Source organism: Triturus cristatus, chromosome 8 (assembly GCF_964204655.1).
Source record: "Triturus cristatus chromosome 8, aTriCri1.1, whole genome shotgun sequence".
NCBI classification, from domain to species: domain Eukaryota; kingdom Metazoa; phylum Chordata; class Amphibia; order Caudata; family Salamandridae; genus Triturus; species Triturus cristatus.
This window is the reverse complement of record NC_140591.1, coordinates 1,091,955,945-1,091,973,916: the sequence shown is the minus strand read 5'-3', so window position 1 is coordinate 1,091,973,916 and position 17,972 is coordinate 1,091,955,945. Positions and strand designations below refer to the sequence as shown.

Genomic DNA, 17,972 nt, shown 5'->3' with positions numbered 1-17,972 from the left:
ACAGACGGCCCGCCCTCTGCCCGGGCTCAGCCCGGCGTCGCCCGCGCGCGTCCCGCGACGCGGGGGGGGCTGTCGTTTATCTAGCGCCTCCGGGCGCGCTTGCGGCGGAAGTGCCGTCAGTAGGAGCAGGGGCTGCTGGGAGTTGAAGTCTCCTCACGCGGCTACAGGCTGGAAGAGCCGCCGTCAAGGAGAACACCCGGCAAGAGTTCCCCAGTCAGCTGTCCCCCCGCTGGTGTCACTGGACTCTGTGGCCTGGTACAGGTTCGTCTGCACGATAGTGCCCCACGCTCCACCGGGGGAGCTGACGTTTATCTAGCGCCTCCGGGCGCGCTTGCGGCGGAAGTGCCGTCAGTAGGAGCAGGGGCTGCTGGGAGTTGAAGTCTCCTCACGCGGCTACAGGCTGGAAGAGCCGCCGTCAAGGAGAACACCCGGAAAGAGTTCCCCAGTCAGCTGTCCGCCCGCTGGTGTCACTGGACTCTGTGGCCTGGTACAGGTTCGTCTGCACGATAGTGCCCCACGCTCCACCGGGGGAGCTGACGTTTATCTAGCGCCTCCGGGCGCGCTTGCGGCAGAAGTGCCGTCAGTAGGAGCAGGGGCTGCTGGGAGTTGAAGTCTCCTCACGCGGCTACAGGCTGGAAGAGCCGCCGTCAAGGAGAACACCCGGCAAGAGTTCCCCAGTCAGCTGTCCCCCCGCTGGTGTCACTGGACTCTGTGGCCTGGTACAGGTTCGTCTGCACATTCCACATCATGAAAGACCCCTTCCAAATTTTCTATTTTTGTCGCCTGGTTTAAACAAACTTATTTGGTTCCACCTAGGACATACATCTGGTTGGTGCTCAGCACAATTTTTTTGTTCATGTCAATTGGTTTTGTGACATTTGTTTTCCTTCTAATCAATGGCCACTACCTTCCTGAATGCTTTGCTGTTAAACTGGTAGATGGAACTTTGGCTCCGCACTCTTCTTCTCACATAATGAAAAGAGACCAGACATTTGTCAATATCACTGCCTGGCCAGTTATAGACGGCATAGTTTGGGATGCTGTAGATTTTCAAATCCATGGCCCTACAGAGATAATTAATGTGCCAAATGTGCTTCGTGTTTCAATGGGTGATGTAGTAAAACATAACATACGGTCTGATGATTCGGACGTACAAGCCGTACAATCCTTGTTTTCAGATTTGAAATACTATGCTGCCTTTGATGCTGAAGACTTGTATTTGAATACTGCAAATGATGCATATTTGTTTTGCTATCAGCACTATGGTCATCATTATCTGCATAAAGCTAACACATTTAGAAATGTTTTTAGTTATACTCAATGGGAACATTGCCCAGTACCTTTTGAAGGCAGCTCTAAAACGTTTTTGAAACAATTCACATATTTTACCGATTTTGATAAATCAAACCCCAGGTCATTCTATTTTAAATTAAATGCTTCGTCAAATTCTAAAATAATGCTAACCCACACTAAATTATTATATTCTAAATCCTTTATTGATAAATTGTTGGTGGGTGGCTATGATCTGTGGAAGTCCACAAATGATCTTAAATCAGTTTGGGGTTCTAAATCCTGGCAAGTGCGTGGCACAGAAGCGTTGCACCGCGCGTGCCTCGTCCCATCACAAATTCTATTTTTAAATGAATCGATTTATCAAACTACTTGGTTTGGATTGACAATTTCTAAGCAAATGAATGCCCCTGCTATTCCTAATCTAGCTGCATATCAGAACTGGAGCAATTGCACTAATTATTCCATGGCTGAATTACAATCACTTTTTAACAATGAGACCTTTAATTTTTCTAGTTTGGACACGCTAGGCTGGTTAGTTTGGCAAACTAGTTTGGATGCTTGCCAACTTCGTTTCCATGACAAGGCTCCTGGTTACACACAGGATAGGCCTGATCCTCGTTTTGCTAACTCCCATTCAGTTACTACATATTCAGTTGGAAAGTTATGTCAAAATTGGTTGCAACACTCGACTTCAGTGAAACAACATTTGTCGTTATTATCAGGTGACATCGATTTGACAGATTTTATAAAAGGACCTGCTGGTCCAAGATCAAAAAGATTTATTTATGCAGCTTACAATGAAATCTGGAAGCTATCCCAAATTGAAGCAGCTTCACGTTTAAGGGCAATTGATCAGGCTAATCTTGAAAAAGTGCTTGCTGTTGTTGATAATAGTATTGAAACACTTTCTTCCCGCATTTACACATTGGACAATATTGTGTCATCTGTTGTTGACATTGTGCAAGAGGATGTTTCTGTTTTGTATCATGGTCAAAATCAATTGCGTTCAGTTATGCAATTTACATGGACTTTACAGACTCTAAAGATGGGGAAAGTTCCATGGGATTACTTGAACGCTTCATCGTTATTTTTGCCCTTTAAGTTGACTATAAAACAGCAGTTTATGTCCATGAAAGATGGAAAGATACTACATATTCTCTTTTGCATATTGAAAAGTTAGATCCGTTACCATTCTCTGTGGCAGAAACAGACTCAGCTGTCTGGCTCATTCATGTGGTGATAACTCTCCCATTTTCCTTGTTTAAATTTACCTCATGCATGAAACACTATCCACTAGGCCGCTTTGAACCCTTAGGCAGTGCATTTCTACACAAAGTTTGGTCATTACCATTCAAATAAAGATGCCTAGAGGATGACAAAGAAGTATACCTAACTGGGAAATCATGTGATACCACGATAGGTCATTCTCTTGTTTGTAAGAACATCCAGTTGCATGTCGCCTGTAACCTTACGGCCCCGAATCTTGCATGTGTTTTAAAATGTATACTCGTGCCAGCTATTACACCCACTTTCACTCCGCTTGCAAACGGTAGTTATTTGCTTTTAAATAATGAAGAATGCTGTGGCATGCTGGCCAGCATCCCTTACATTGCAATGGTTTCACAGCATGTGGTTTGCTGTAAAAATGTGCTCTTCCCACCCCAACACAGGAGGTTCGATAACTCGATTTAGCCTTCCATTCCGACCTTGAAGTCAGACTTCAACAAGTTGAGCAGAATAAAAGCATTGTTATCCCAAAAAGAAGTTTCACTCACATCTCCCCGTGAGACATTCATCCTTCACGTGGCTAACACCCATACAGAAGTACAAGCCCTTCTTAATACTGACCTCCCACTACATTTTGGTGCATTGATTCACACTATCTTCAATGCTTCTAACACTACAGGCATTACCCATTTTTAAAGCTGTGGGCTCTGGCCTTGTGACCTCTTCCAAACTATATTTGGTGTGATACCAGCATTTATCCATTCTATTTTTTCCAGCGTCTTCGGTGGCTTGCCGCTATTACTATCCTTAGACGCTTGGACTTTGCTGTTAATTTGCCTGCTACGAAATGGATGCTCTTCCTGTGGTCCTGCACAGCCAAGACCAGCTGCAGATGCTCCGTAGCTGTATGCTTGAATGCTACGGTACTCTGCCCCTGGCCACACTCAGCGTGTCTTATGGATTATCTTTTCGCTTTGCCTTTAGACTTGTGTGCAACCTGTCTTCAACTGCTTGGATTGTTCCTTTCAATGGGCATTGGATCTTTGCCTCTCCAATACGGCATTTCCTCCATCTGATTTTGAACTGCTAATGAGTCCCTTAGTAGCCCATAAGCAAGAATGTTCCGGTGTTGGAATTATGGCCTGTGCAGCTGCGCTGGGAGTTCTGGCTGAATGGGATATCTGTGCAGTGGCACAGGATTTCCTACAACGGAGTTACATTGAGTATCACGCAAGTTGTCGTTTGATGGTGCTGGAAGCACCCATTGTTGAGGAACATATATGTTCATTCACTCTCCTTGATTGGGTGGAATCACTTTTTTCTGATGATAACAATGACTTCCTCTTGGAGGCTATCGAAACCTACTGTTCGTACACCTTACTGGATTGACTCAGACACCTTATCCTTGCTGGATTTATTTTTTATTTTTTGCGTGCCTTTTTGGACACAAACTATTTTTTTACTCTTCCCCTTCTCACATTCCCCACAAATCAAAGGGATCATTAATACAAATGCTCTTGATTCTTGCTCAGACTTGTTTGAAAGCTGTGTTCTCTTTAAGACCACTGTCCGATGGACTGACCAAGGGGAGGGTGTAGTGAGGATATGGACACACCTGCGGACATTGCTAAGTTAGCATAAGTTAGTATCTGCTTGGCCGCCATTTTGCCGCTTTTGCTCACGTTACTACATGCCACATTTCTCGTAAACACTTTGCTTGCTCGCTTTCACATGAGAACTGTCTGCATTTCACATATTTAGTTGAACACTCTGCTCCTCGTCTGTACAGCGTGTTCAAGGTCGAAAAACAATGAGCTCTGTTGATTTGCTTTGGTCAGTCTCACATCCCTAGCCATAACATAGAACACAGCTGCAAACCTGGAAATCTGGTGCTTTTAATATTACCTTGCATGCATAATAACACACTTGGAGAAACGCTTTCCAGGATAGAAGAGCTGTGCTCGTCCGGTGATGTAAATTCCTGCATCTGAACTCTGAGGTATGTCCCCCTGACAAAGCCTGGAGGTCTTCTTTAATTATAATAAACTAGCTTCTAGCACGGGGAGGGTGGCAAGGCGCTATAGTTCTGTTTCCACCATGATTATAATATGATTTCCCCTTTTGTTCTATATGGACTTGTAACAATGCTGATTTGTTTGATCTTATGCATATTGCTGCTAGTATCGGCTCGTGTACTGTATTATAGAGCATGTTAGTTAAAATAAACATTTTAAACTATTCCTTAACTCTATTTACTCATGTTGTGGACCAGTACGAGAGTTTGAACGAAAGAGTGTTCTTGTTCTCACGTATTCTGAGAGGAATGGAGTAGCCTGTTCTACCATGTCTAATCATTGGTAGCTTTGCTGTAGCACGGAGAATGAATGAGACACTATAGCTAGTCGGATTGGGGTTCTGGGCACCAAGGTGGGTATTTTGGTACACCACTACACACTGAGGTCCTGGTTTCCTGTGCATAGTTCTGTGTATGTGCAGAATCCCTGCAACACCCTTCAGTGCCAGTGTTTTTGTTTTTACTGTATAATTATTTTAGTGCTGCCTTTGTGTTCAGAGCCTGATGCAATAGCAGGATGCTTTCTACCAGATGTGAGCACAGGGCATATTCCATCTTTATCAGTTCCTATCTCCTGCCAATGCACTTGGAAATTCCTTTTGGAGAGTCCTTTGTTTTTCTGACTGCTTCTGTTTCACAGAAAAACAAATTGCATCTACTTAAAACTGCTCTTTGTTACGTTATCCTCTTTTTACTATGCATGAAACACACAAACGTAAAGTTTCAATATTTTAGGAAGTGAACTCATAGTGGACAATGCTTTAGAACAGGTTTATTCTGGACTCAGTTTCACAAATGGTACTCTAAAAAACTTTGACCAGATAGAAAACTGACCTTTACTGTGTTTAATTTGTAACACTTGTTTTCTCTTTCTTTCTTTATTTCTTAGATTGAAGAAAGCCCTGCAGCTTCTTAAACAATAACGTTTTACAAAACCATATCAACACAAAACAATAATTTACATAAGGCTGGCGGCCAGTGCTAGACCTACTGGCCTTGCCAATGCTCGTGTACCCCTGTTAACTTGATCTATAGATAACGGCACTGACAGGGGGCTGTGGTCGTTGGCATGAATCCACTCTCTTTTTTCCACCTCCTTTGTGTCTGTGGCCAACAATTTATATAAGGAATTTATTCTGCCATTATTCATTTTCTTATGAGCATGATGCAAGTCGCTGGCTGGAATTTTGCTATTAAAAAAGAGCAATAGGGCACCCCTATACTGTAAAGGAACTGCTCTAGCAGCAGAGGTGGGGAGTGCAGGTGAGCATTTGCTGAGGCCTGCCCTCCAGTACATTATTTTAGAAAAATTATGAGAAAACATAACCTAACAAATGTTGGAAAAGATTGGCATGGTCTTGAACCCTGTATTCACCTAAAAATTCTGGTGGTTCTGCTACTGGGGAAAGGTGTTTTCCATATCTTAATATTTATTGTTATTCAAAAAGGATTGTATAAAAAAATTATTGGAAAATAATGAGGAATTGCAGAAGGAAAATCCCAGCACAATGACACTAAAGGAGATTCTTGCAAATAAGTTAAGTAGAAATGAGACTGGCAACATCCAAAATGAACTTGAAGCAGGAAAATCAATTGTGTTATACAATCTAAACAAGTATAAACCCTTTGAGGTTAATGTGTTGAAGGAATGAATCCATACTGTTAACTGAAAAAGTGCATTAATTTCATGCACTGATGTCCAATTGCCAACTTGACTAAAATGTACAATTGTCAAAGTGTTAACAATCAAGGTTGCAGACACTTGAAAGCTATTGAGCTGTTTACGAGCTATTAAGTCACTCTTCCTACTCCATTAGGACACATTTGCTTGATAATTACCCTGTTGATGCATCCGATTCTGAATTGAGGGGAATATTCTTATCCCTGCTCAAGCATGAGCACTAATTTGCTCAGTGATCTGAATTGTGAGTAGTGAGATAAACATGCCCTAGCAGTTATCCCCCAACAGATTACCCAAGCAAAAACTTGGTACACTTTATCAAGAGAAACATGGATGAGGAAAGAACCAAAATGTGGAATTTGAGGCAGTAAATACCAAGGCCCAGATTTACAAAGCACTTACGTTGCCCTTGCGTCATGCAAGGTGACACAACACAATGCAAGCCCTTTAGTGGCATTTAAAAAGCAATGCAAAAACCTTGTATGGCTCCGTGTAGATCCAGAGTGTAAATCCAGAGTAACGCATGATAGCTCAAATCGCTCCCTTGCGTAACACTGCATTGGGGAGGCGTTCCATGGGTGGAGCATGGGAATTCCTATGCATCCATCCCCCCATGGTTTTTGACGCAATCCCAAATTTTCTAAGGTTAGTAAACCTGGGATTGCCTCAGCATGGTACGCCTTCTAGGAGTGCTGCATTGTGCAGCACTCGTAGAAAGAGAAATATTCTGCTAAGGATTGTTTTTGTGCAGGAAGGTCTACCTTCCTGCACAAAAACAATCCTGTCTGTAACGCAGACACCCTTTCACCATGGCACAAGGGTGGCTGGTTTGGCACAAGGCAGCACTCAGCACACCAGCGCAGGGAGAGAGCAGAATTGCATCATATATTACTTGATATGGAACATTTCTGCTATATCCCTGTCATGCAGTGCAGCAGATTGTCTTGCTGCGTTACGGTGCATGACTGCTTGATAAATCTGCCCCCAGGTTTTCATGCTGTGCACCATTTCTTTCTGGAAAACCTGGGATATTGGATATTTGTTTTAGTGGATGCATGCCCACCCGAAGGTATTAGTTTTTAACAGGCGTGGCAAATGCCCTCCCAAAATTCTTAATTCATAATTCTGAACAGATTGCCGCAAATACTTACCTTGATCTGAAATCAATAGAAAAATTCTGGGACAGATGTCCAATATACTAGGCACAAAATGTTGGTCGCAAATTCCGTCCAGTGCGGTATTTGGGAAACTGACCTAGGTATACTATTAATAGGTCAGTTCACAAAATTACAAGTCATAGTGGGTCACAATCAGAACTATTTTATCAAAAACTTTTTAAAAGTTTGAATGTAGTCAGTAGACCCCTAGACCACTGCATCCTCCCCAACAAATTTAGAACTCTTTTAACATTCACATAGGGGAAGAGGTCCTAAGTGAATCCCTGCCCTTTAGCAAATGGGTTTACATCCCAAATTGCATGTAGTGTTGGTAATCTTTCAAGGACTGACGACCACTATTTCGATCCCAAACCATTAATACATTTGGCTAGAAATCACTATTTGAAAGTGACTCATACAATATGCTCCTAATATACAGCAATTCTTTTTTCCATTTCTAAACATTTTGTGTAACCAGAAAAAATACAGACTTCTAAAATGGGTTTAGTGCATTCCTAAAGGAATTTTTGTGGTTGCAAACTACGAATCGGAGTGTTTGCGGCTACAAAAATGCTAAGCACATCTGTACCGTTGTATTTTATATTTGCTTGTGTCATATGTTTCCTGGAATTATTACATATATAATTTATAATATACTCACACCTGTGCTTTAATTGTTTCTTGAGATGCAGGTGGTGGTCAGTGACCATGATGATGACATTTTACTTAGAAAACTCTTTCTGCGTCATTATTTTCCTCCCCTATACAAAGCTAGGCAACCTTGGTAAAATGTTGGTTGTTTATCATCCCGTTCTTAATATAAAACAATATATTAATAGCTTTAACTCGGTTTTGAGATACCTCTTTTGTGAGCCAGCTTCTCAACTGGATTTGTAGTCACACTAAATGCCCCTGACCCAGTAGAGTGACATAGGTCCTGCAGCCCCCTGCGGTGTGGGGGGCACGGCGAGCTCCAGGGGGACCATCTCAGCACAGTACCCTGTGCTGAGAGCTTCTGTCTGACTCCGGTGGGGTGGGGGGGCCCTTCATGTACTTTGCAGGGGAGCGCCCTCAAGTTTAGTTCCTCCACTGCCCTGCCGGTGTTGTGGTGATGATCAGTGATGCGGCATTGGACATGCAGCAATTCCCCAACTTGTTTCTTTCTGAAACAGGGTTCTCTAAATTGGAATTTCATTTGGAAATTATATTTTTCTTTCATAACACGTATGCTATGTTCTACCATTACACATACCAACCAGAAAGAGCCTTAACTCAGCTGACAGGGGCTTCTCCTTGTGAACGCATTTTACTTTCCTCCGCCATCTTAAATCCTGTGTGTACCAGTGCAGCAGTATAAAAAGGCTCACATTTTGTATTTATTACTTACTAGTCCAAAGAAGATGCAGAAGAGCTGAACCACGTCTGTGTAAGCAACAGAGTAAAGGCCGCCCACCAGCGTGTACAATGTGGCGATCAATGCAGAAACGATAACGGCCATGGTGATGTTGATATCAACTATCACACTGATTGTAGCCCCTAGGGAAGAAAATATATTTTTATATAAATCAACAAGTGTTTGAATTTAAACATACTTCACAGAACAGGCAAAAAACATAATTACTAAGTATGCATTTCCAATTAAAAGTCTGCAATATTGTAATGCCATTGTATTTCTGCATGGTAATAGTGCCAAATGAATTGCATTCATTTCTGTATAACACTTACAGAGATGTAACATACACAGCCCTTAGATTCTCCATCTATTCGTCTAACAAATCAGCTTAATATTCTAGCATCCCATGTACGGCCAGATCATGTGAACTGCACCAGTGCCAGCACTGCTCTTAGTCGATTTTGCAGGTGTATCGTGCAAATTCTGCAATTGTGGAGGGCAATTTTACATTGATGACAGTCCATGTTCAACCAGTGTTGAAACAATATTTACACAGATATACCGGTATGAAATATTTTTTTAGCTCGTCTTTCGATGCAAATATGGTTTTTGCACAAATGTCGTTTAGCCTTTACACTAACAACCAGCGCTGGAATAAATGTAATTATAGAATGAACTAGAACAATGGGAAAATATCCATTAGCCAGTGCAAATTGCTTCACTCTGGTTCAATGTGCATATTTATAAAGTCTGGGCGGAGTTCGTGGAGTTCCGCTATAAAAAAACTCAGCTGCGCTACGCGCCGTTAGCGGTGATTTTCAGCACCGGGTGTTTGTCCCATGCTGGAAAATCATTGCGAATGGCACCATGCTTAGTGCAAGAGGGTTCTGCTGTCTTTCTGCTGGTCGGGTCGATTTTCTACCTGAGCGGAGGTTTCTCAACACGAACGGAAGGTTTCTCCAATGAGAGCGGTCGCGAGCATACGCGACCACTCGCATTGAAAAATCTTAACACCTGTGTTGAGAAATCTCACGGAGGTTGATTTTCCTCACTCGCGCAAGACAACCAGACATTGACGAGCACGAGCGAGGAAAAATCTCACCGGGAAGTCTATTTTCCTCGCTCCCACTCGCCAACTTGACGATAATGAGCAGGGAAAAAACTCCGCTCTATGAGTTGTTCAGAACTCCGCGAGCTCTGCAGAATGTGGAGTGCGGAAAACACTGCAAACTCCATGAGCAGAGTGGGGTTCACGACCCAGGCTTAATATTTATGTGATCTGGGGCTTTGTTTCTGAATATCCTAAGAGAACACATTTTTTTTTCATTTTAATTCTTTAATGTATAGATGTTTTCAGCCATCACAACATATACATCACATGAGTGTCCACCCCACCAATGAGAGGGTGCAGCCTTAAATGACTGCATTTACCGCCATAATTTATGTTCTCTCTGGTTGGCAAAGATGCCTGCGACTGGCTTGGAGACCTCAACAACATAGGTGCAGACCTTCTGAATGGAAGGTAATAGGCAAAGAGTATACACACCTTCTGAATGGAAGGTACAAGGCAAAGAGCATACACATGACTCAAATCACACACACACCGAACACCCATTCACTTAAAAAGCATAAATACAGTCCACCCCATATGCTCTTCCCTCCTCCCCTTTGACTACATGACCCTGCAGCCAAGATGACCTATATATAGTCTCCAGCCAACAACACTGAAAAGGAAAACAAATTCAATGAGGAGGCAACAGTCCTTGTAGTTGAATTTGTGGTAAAAAGAATTACAAGCAACTACATGCTCTGCCTCCATAAAACGTCATTAGAGCAAATAAATCAGCCTTGTGGAAGATGGTTACGGACTCTGTAAATGCACTGGGAAGGAGGCAAGCACCATGGGGGGGGGCATTAAAAAGAAATAGCACGATAAGAGGAGGCTAGTAAAGACATTTTCTAGGAATCAGATGGAAAGGTTATTCATAGAGGCAGATTTAGACACTCTCTCTTTCTCACACCCCTTGAGAAGAGTGTACTCACCACAATACACACTGATTTGTTCTATGGCCTGCCTATCGCAGACAACTGTAAGTTAAGGCCAGGTAAGAACTAAACCAACTTTCTGGCCGTACAAGTTGTCCTTAAACCACTCAAAAACCTCTGTCCTCCACCCTATACTGTTATGCGGACACAGCACACATATACCTCATACACAGAATCTAACACATACACCGATCTAATATAATATTACTCAAATTCATTTCCTTTTACTATTCCTTCCTCTCTTACAGTCACCATTACAAGTAATTTGGTTGGTACAACAGGGACTGGATTACTTCCTATAGTGGCAGGACAAACCACAGGGTCTTTCTCCAGTTCAAACTTACCATACACACAGGTATGTTGCTATGCTATCAAGGTCACTAACAACTTATAGTGATTTTCTACATCATTTGATGATGAAATAATTTACTCAATTATACCTTATAGTTATGTTTTTATCTAACAAATATGCACATTCACTTCTTGTTTTAAAGCACTTTTAAGGACCTGTATTCATGTTCCATCCACCACCTGCCATCACTTTTATTTCTGCTTCTAGCTTCTAGAACTTTGCAAAACACTGCAGACAGCTGGTAGAAAGTAGTCAGTATACATCTACTCTTTGGGATTTTGGTCAAACATATCTCTCTCATCCTAAGTGACAGGATACATGTATGTCTACTGTCCTACGGCCGTATATCAATCCATGCTTCCTTTTTTTTATAATTGTCTGTCATATCCTTTGTTACTTTTGTTAATGGCTTGACATGGCATTGTAATGACAGCACTATAAAATTCTCTCTAGCTCAGCTAATACAATTTTTACTGTGTGTCCAACACGTCACTGAAGCATCATATTGTATGTTTTTGGATGTCTTACTACTCTGTTTATGCCTCTCTTGTCAGCTATAGTCAGACAACAGTCCCTGGTTTCCACATTTTGGCCAACACCACCAATGATATCAGGGGGACATTCTGGCACCAGCAATTCGATCATCTATCATCCGTCAATCGGATAAGTCTGGGAACATCTGAGATCTACTACTACATCTCATTTGCACTTTCTCAGCATAATTTATATGTTATTTCAAATGTCTTCTTTTTTATTTGTATATATTTTCTATGGATTATTGCTTATTTATATTACATGTCTTTCTTGTTGCATTTACATCATTTGTTTCAAAGGAATGCCACTGCTATGATTAGATTCATAACTCATTTTCTTACATTTCACATTAATCTTCACTCTAGCTGTTGATTCAGGGGATGTGTAACCACCACAATCTTCGAGGACATTGACTTAGTAGGTGATGTCGAAAGGTCCAACCACAAAGCAAGTACCTGTTGGATGGGTAGGTGTTTTACCATTACAAATATAAATATTCATTCAATGCTTGGAGGAAGCCTTACAATCATATGCTAAGTACTTTCTCATGTCACTAACTTATAGTATGATTTTGTTTATTTATTGTGAGACATGTCTGGTGAAGTAGTGAGCAAAAACTTTATTATTTCATGCATTTCAACTTTTAACGTTTTCCTCTTGCAGGAAATGGGAACACTGAGCCTGACAATTATGTTGCACTATTCATAACGGAAGAATGACAGCCAGTCACAGGCGAAAATTCAAATCACCTCCAACCAGCTATCTCAGCATCTATCACTGCAAAAGAAGAGAAGGAGGAGGAGGACACTGCTGGCCCCACACAGAAACCATCAGCCAAGATCTGTGGAGGAGCAGGAAATTTTTGGCCCCACACAGAAACCATTAGTCAAGACCACCAGATGGCCAACCAGCAGTCTTCCTCTAAGATTTCCCCTGAAGATTGCTAGACCCCAGACATAAGCAAAGTAGCCATGAAATCTTGTCTCAGCTATGTAGGATCAACTCCATACAGATAAAGTTATCTCAGTTGCCTCCTCAACACATTCGTCCCATGCATGTGCATCTCCGGCCTTCTCTCAATCATCTGAGGGAGAGGACACTTATGGTGAAAAGTGCCCCCCTTCATCAGTCTCCCCAACAACCTCCCAGGCAGCAATCATCTTTATGACATATAACCTTCTGGCCATGTCAGATGACCATGCATGAGAATGGGGTAATTTTGGAAAGGCCAAATCCTCTCCCCTAGGAAGATCAATGTTCCCAGGAGCATTCCACTTTGCAGGGGATGTTCATGGCTTGGGGCAATCTGACTGAGATTGTGGACCATCTTAAATGACTCCCTCAGATGTCTGACAAGCAGACCCATACCTGAATAACCTTTGGAGAATGTTACCAAACCATGGTAAAGACTCACTGTAAATATCTTTGTTTGTTAGGGAAGAGAATTCAAGTTAATGCGCTTTGACCATGAAGATGGTAGAGGCAATAACAACTGTGTGTCAATGTCAGTCTGTAGGGTAAAGGCATGTAAAGGAGTAAACTGCAGCACCACAACCTATGAGGCCCACACCACCCACAAACCCTAATGTGAAATTCCCTAAAATACCTACAAACCTACCACCTAAACTTCAAACTGCACATACATAAGCACCATCACAAAAAAGGCTCAAGCACCACCACCAAAATCACAACCATTACTGCGTAGCTGGAGACATGGACGAGACCATTTCCTAGGGATATTAAAATATTTACTGATTCACTGCACAACTCTCTGAACACCTCAACCAATGAAACACCAATTTAAACATATTTTCTCTGCACTATTCAACAAGCTTTTGCTATGCAATCGGTCTCGCATTTGTGAAAGTTAGAGCTCTTGGCACTGTAAATGACAATTTTTTGCTTATTTTTTGTTTGCAGTGGAGTGAGCTTGTAGAAAATTGCACACTCTATACAATACTATAGTAAAAGAACGAAGACGCACAAACTTCACGAAAACTGTCAATGACATAGGGTTGACTTTCTTCTATATAATACTTCATTGGTAGATCTTACCAGGGATTTAAGAGCTATATAATTGCTACACACTAGGTTAAGGAGGTACTGATTTAGGCCACTATGCAGAATGCACCAGAGGTTAAAGGTAAGCTTTTAATTTGCTGAGCCACCTTGCTGCTTAACTTGCTGAGCCACCCTACAGCTTAACTCACTGACTGGGCAGCAGCTTTTCCCCACTTTAGAACATTGGTGCCTCATGCATGAAGCTTGTTCAGCTGCCAAGGTCTCTCAATTGCTACCTTCCACAAGCAGCCTAGAGCACCTATACCCAATTTGTTTGTGTGCTTTACAAAAAGTGTGCTTTCTTAATCAGGTAGTAAACATCGACCTTTTGAGAAAATAAACAGCATTTAAAGAGACATGATTATTTTGGCCTCATGGAAGTACATTTGCCTGAGACAGATGAAAACTTGAATAGAAACAAGAATATTCATAAAACTAATCGTATGGCTTTATAAAAGAAGTAATGTGGTGGGAGGGGTGAGGGGTGAGGGACCGGGTCAGGAGCTCTGGGCACAAGGGGGAGTGGGAGAGGCTGAATGTGGCGCAAAATACAGAGCTGGCACCTTAGGGACTTCAGACCCGGGTTTGTGTCTCGGCATCGGCTCCACTCGATTGTAATAACTAAAATATAAAATACGGCGGGAGGGGTGAGAGACCTGGATGGAAGTACCAAGCACAAGGGGGAATGGGAGGGGCTGAATGTGGTGCAACATACAGAGCTGCCGACTTTGGGACTGGGGACCCTGGTTCAAGTCTCGGCGTCTGCACTCCTCGATCGTAATAAATAACATTTTAAAATGTGGTGCAACATACAGAGCTGCCAACAAATAAAATAAAAACAATAATAAAATAGGAAAGGAAACAATGCCATACTACGTAAATGGTGTAACTCTGGAGAATCGAAACAAAATACGGAAAGAAACAATGACCTACTACGGCAATCGTTTAACTCGCTTCATGAATTGTACAGAATCTGGTGAACAAGGAAGCCCTTCATGGAATACAGGATCGCTTGAACAAAGAAAAAAGAGTGTGCCAACAAGCCAGAAATAAACAACTGAGTAGGGGCACATGTAAAAAGCCAATACTTTAGGGGAGTAGCAACACCTGAGAAGGTGGGACATATAACCACAAGAAACCATAGAGAAGAAAGCTTTTCGGAACAACACACACTTTAACCAATTAGCAGCAAGGGCATGGCCAAAGCCCATAGAGTGAATACAGCATCTCTCGTAGACACCGCATGTACGCTGCCTAAGCTAGACCTAAAAATATACATTGGTAAAAATCCAAGATGTAAACATTACAATACCAAACTTAAAATTCGGTACCTTTTTATGAAGGTAATATGTATGAAGTGATATTAAAATAACATCTATACAATTCACAATAATGCTTGACAATTGAACATTAATTTATCAACAACCTCTTATTCCGAAAGATCAATAATACATTAAAGATGTTTTTAAATTACATTTATTATTACAACAAAATATATGTTTTATAATCAAGCATAAAAATAAATTAGGTAGTTCTTGGGAAAAATTTAAAAAATTATTTCTTCAATCAGAGGGGGGATAGACATATGGAGGCATGTGTGAAATTATAAAAAGGAGTCTGAAATGTCAGGGACCAAGTTTATTTACAAGAGGGCATAATAATAGAAACTCTTTAGAAATAATAATCCATCCTGAGAAGTCCAAAAGCATAGGGAAATGTCCTAAAAGAAAGCCAAAGGTTCAAATGGAAGTCAATAGTCCAAAGTATAAATAAAGTTACTCCTTCAAACCAGGGAGGTTATCATAGTACTATTCGTGGTCTGTGGGCAATAGCTCATGGCCATTATCATCTTCACTTTTCAACACCACAATTACATACTCCTAAGAAGCAGACATGAGATGGTTGGCCGTGGCAGGCCTGGACACCTCTTGAGAAATGGATACACAGAGGCTGAGAACAATTTGAACAGATGAATAGGAATACAGACAACTGGAGGTATGGAAGGTTGTGGAGACAGACAAGGTGTAAAGCCTACAATCAAGGAGTTCAGGAGCCTATATAGATCTCTATGTTAGTCAAATAGTGACTCACTTCTCTTATTACCTCATGCATATTCCAAGACATCACTACCTGACCATCTGCTATGGGCCTCATGACCTCCTTGAGAGCAGCCATTGACAAATGTTACGGGGGAAGCAGAGCAACATGTGAGGGCACAGAGGTTTGAGCAGAGAATGTGTCTTTTGACTGCTGCTGTTCTAGGTGGGAATTTGGAGTAGGAGGACCCAAAAATAGAGCAGTAGGTGCAGCAGGAGCCCGCTGATATGGGGGCCTTGGGAGTTAAGGTGGAGGTGAGTGCAGGTACAGATCATGGTTGGGTCTGCTCTTATGACACCACTCAGATGTATTGTTCTTTGACAGGAAGAGTCCTATTGTCCACCTCATCCTAACAGGCCCAAAATTAATCTGTCAGACATGTTGTTTAAGGAAGTGCCATTTCAAGTGGTAAAGAGTGACTCAATTACTTACACATGGAAACATTAGAGGTGCTTCCCTTTCCAAGCACAGCAAAATTACTCAGCCACCTATAACAGACACACTGTAGATTCCGGAAATGTATAGGACTAGGTGAAGGAAAATAATGTGCAATCATGTGCACAATTATGTTTTCAGAACAATATTTCAACTTAAATATTCTAAACACAAAAATGTCACTGTAAGAAATTGGGTTATTGGTTGAGGGGGATAAAGGCCCACTCAAACAACATCCACAGTCTTTCTCAGGATGTGCCACAGAATGTCACTAAATTAATCTGTGCTTAACGATCTAGTAGCTTGGCACAAAAACAGCCAGGCTCAACCTAGAGGCAATGCGTAAAGTATTTATGCAGTACACAAACAGTAATAAAGTGAAAACCTATCACAAGAAAAATTCCATACCAATTTAGTAAAAATAGAGTAAATGTTATTAAATTAAATGATACCAGAATGACACAAATCTAATCAGAAGAACCAGAGAAATTCAATATCAAAGTTTTTAGTGAAAATAGTGCCTGAAAGCATGTGCCACTCGTGGTCACCTAGTTGTGCTAGACCAGGGGAAGTCACAAGTTCAGGCTGACTGCTATGGAGCCAGTATCGGATGTAGGGACCACGTTAATCTCGCTAACCTTGTGCGCCTAGTGCAAAGAGTTCTGTTTGTGGTGAAGGAGGCTGCAAAGAGTAGAGAAAGTGTTGCGGATGGTCGCCGCTGCAGCTCAAAGAGCAGGCTGGGTGTCGCAGGTTGGCGTCACTGTAGCACAAAGGGTCGGTTGGGCGTTTGGCTTGGTCATTGCTGTAGCTTCACGTTGGCGTTGGCTGCGGACTGTTGTTGATGATCTCATGTTGCCAGTTGTTGCTGGCGGTCGCCGTAGCGCAAAGAGCAGGTCTCACAGGAGCTTTGCGCTAGTGGTTATTGCTGGGGGCAGAGTCTAAGCGCGAAGGGACCCATTTGCGGTCACAAATAGTTCAAACTTCAGGATTTCACATTTTCACAAACTGATGCCAGCCAAGGGTCTATGACCTAGAGGGGGCATTCTTGGGGATCAGGAAGTCACTCCAGCAAAGGCCAGCAAGGCTCAGGCAGGTCCAGTTGCAGTTCCATGCAGGTCCAGGGCAGCAGGTCAGCTGGGCAGTTGCAGGGAGGCCTCAGTAGCTCACACAGGAGGTCAACCAACCTTCTCTTGGGGTCATTCAGGTTAGTCTAGGATGAAGGTAAGCAGGTCCAGTCTTCCTTCTCAGACAGCAAGACAGTCCTCAGCAGCAGAGTAGTCCTCTGGCATTAGGGCATTCGTCCTTCTTTAATATCCACAGGTCCACAAGTGGTTTGAAGAGTGGTTATTCCGTACGAATATTTTATACCTAGAACCAGACCTTGTGTGGGGGGACTCCCTGTCCTACCCCATATTAAGACCTGGAAAGTTCTTCACCCTTCCCCTGTCAAGGCTCCAATATGCCTGGGGTGATAAAAGACAGGATAGACATTGTATCAGTTTCTTTTGTGTGTGCAGGAGGTAAAGCCCTTTGAAGTGTAAGTGGGCTGGGTACAGCTCCTCCCCCAGCCATCCTGTCAAGATGTCCTATCTTGTCTGCACCTAAGACCTTTTTGTGTTACT

The 17,972-nt window shown here is 42.2% G+C and overlaps 1 protein-coding gene across 3 annotated transcripts in view; it reads right to left on the bottom strand.

Annotated features, from left to right (window-relative positions):
* The window catches only part of SLC5A7 (solute carrier family 5 member 7), a 356,953-nt gene that overhangs the window by 107,525 nt on the left and 231,456 nt on the right, over nt 1-17,972 (bottom strand). For all 3 annotated transcript variants that reach the window (XM_085622621.1, XM_085622622.1, XM_085622623.1), the window contains one exon: nt 8,820-8,968. In XM_085622621.1, coding sequence (XP_085478747.1) covers nt 8,820-8,968 — 149 coding nt within the window. The remainder of the gene's footprint in view (nt 1-8,819; nt 8,969-17,972) is intronic.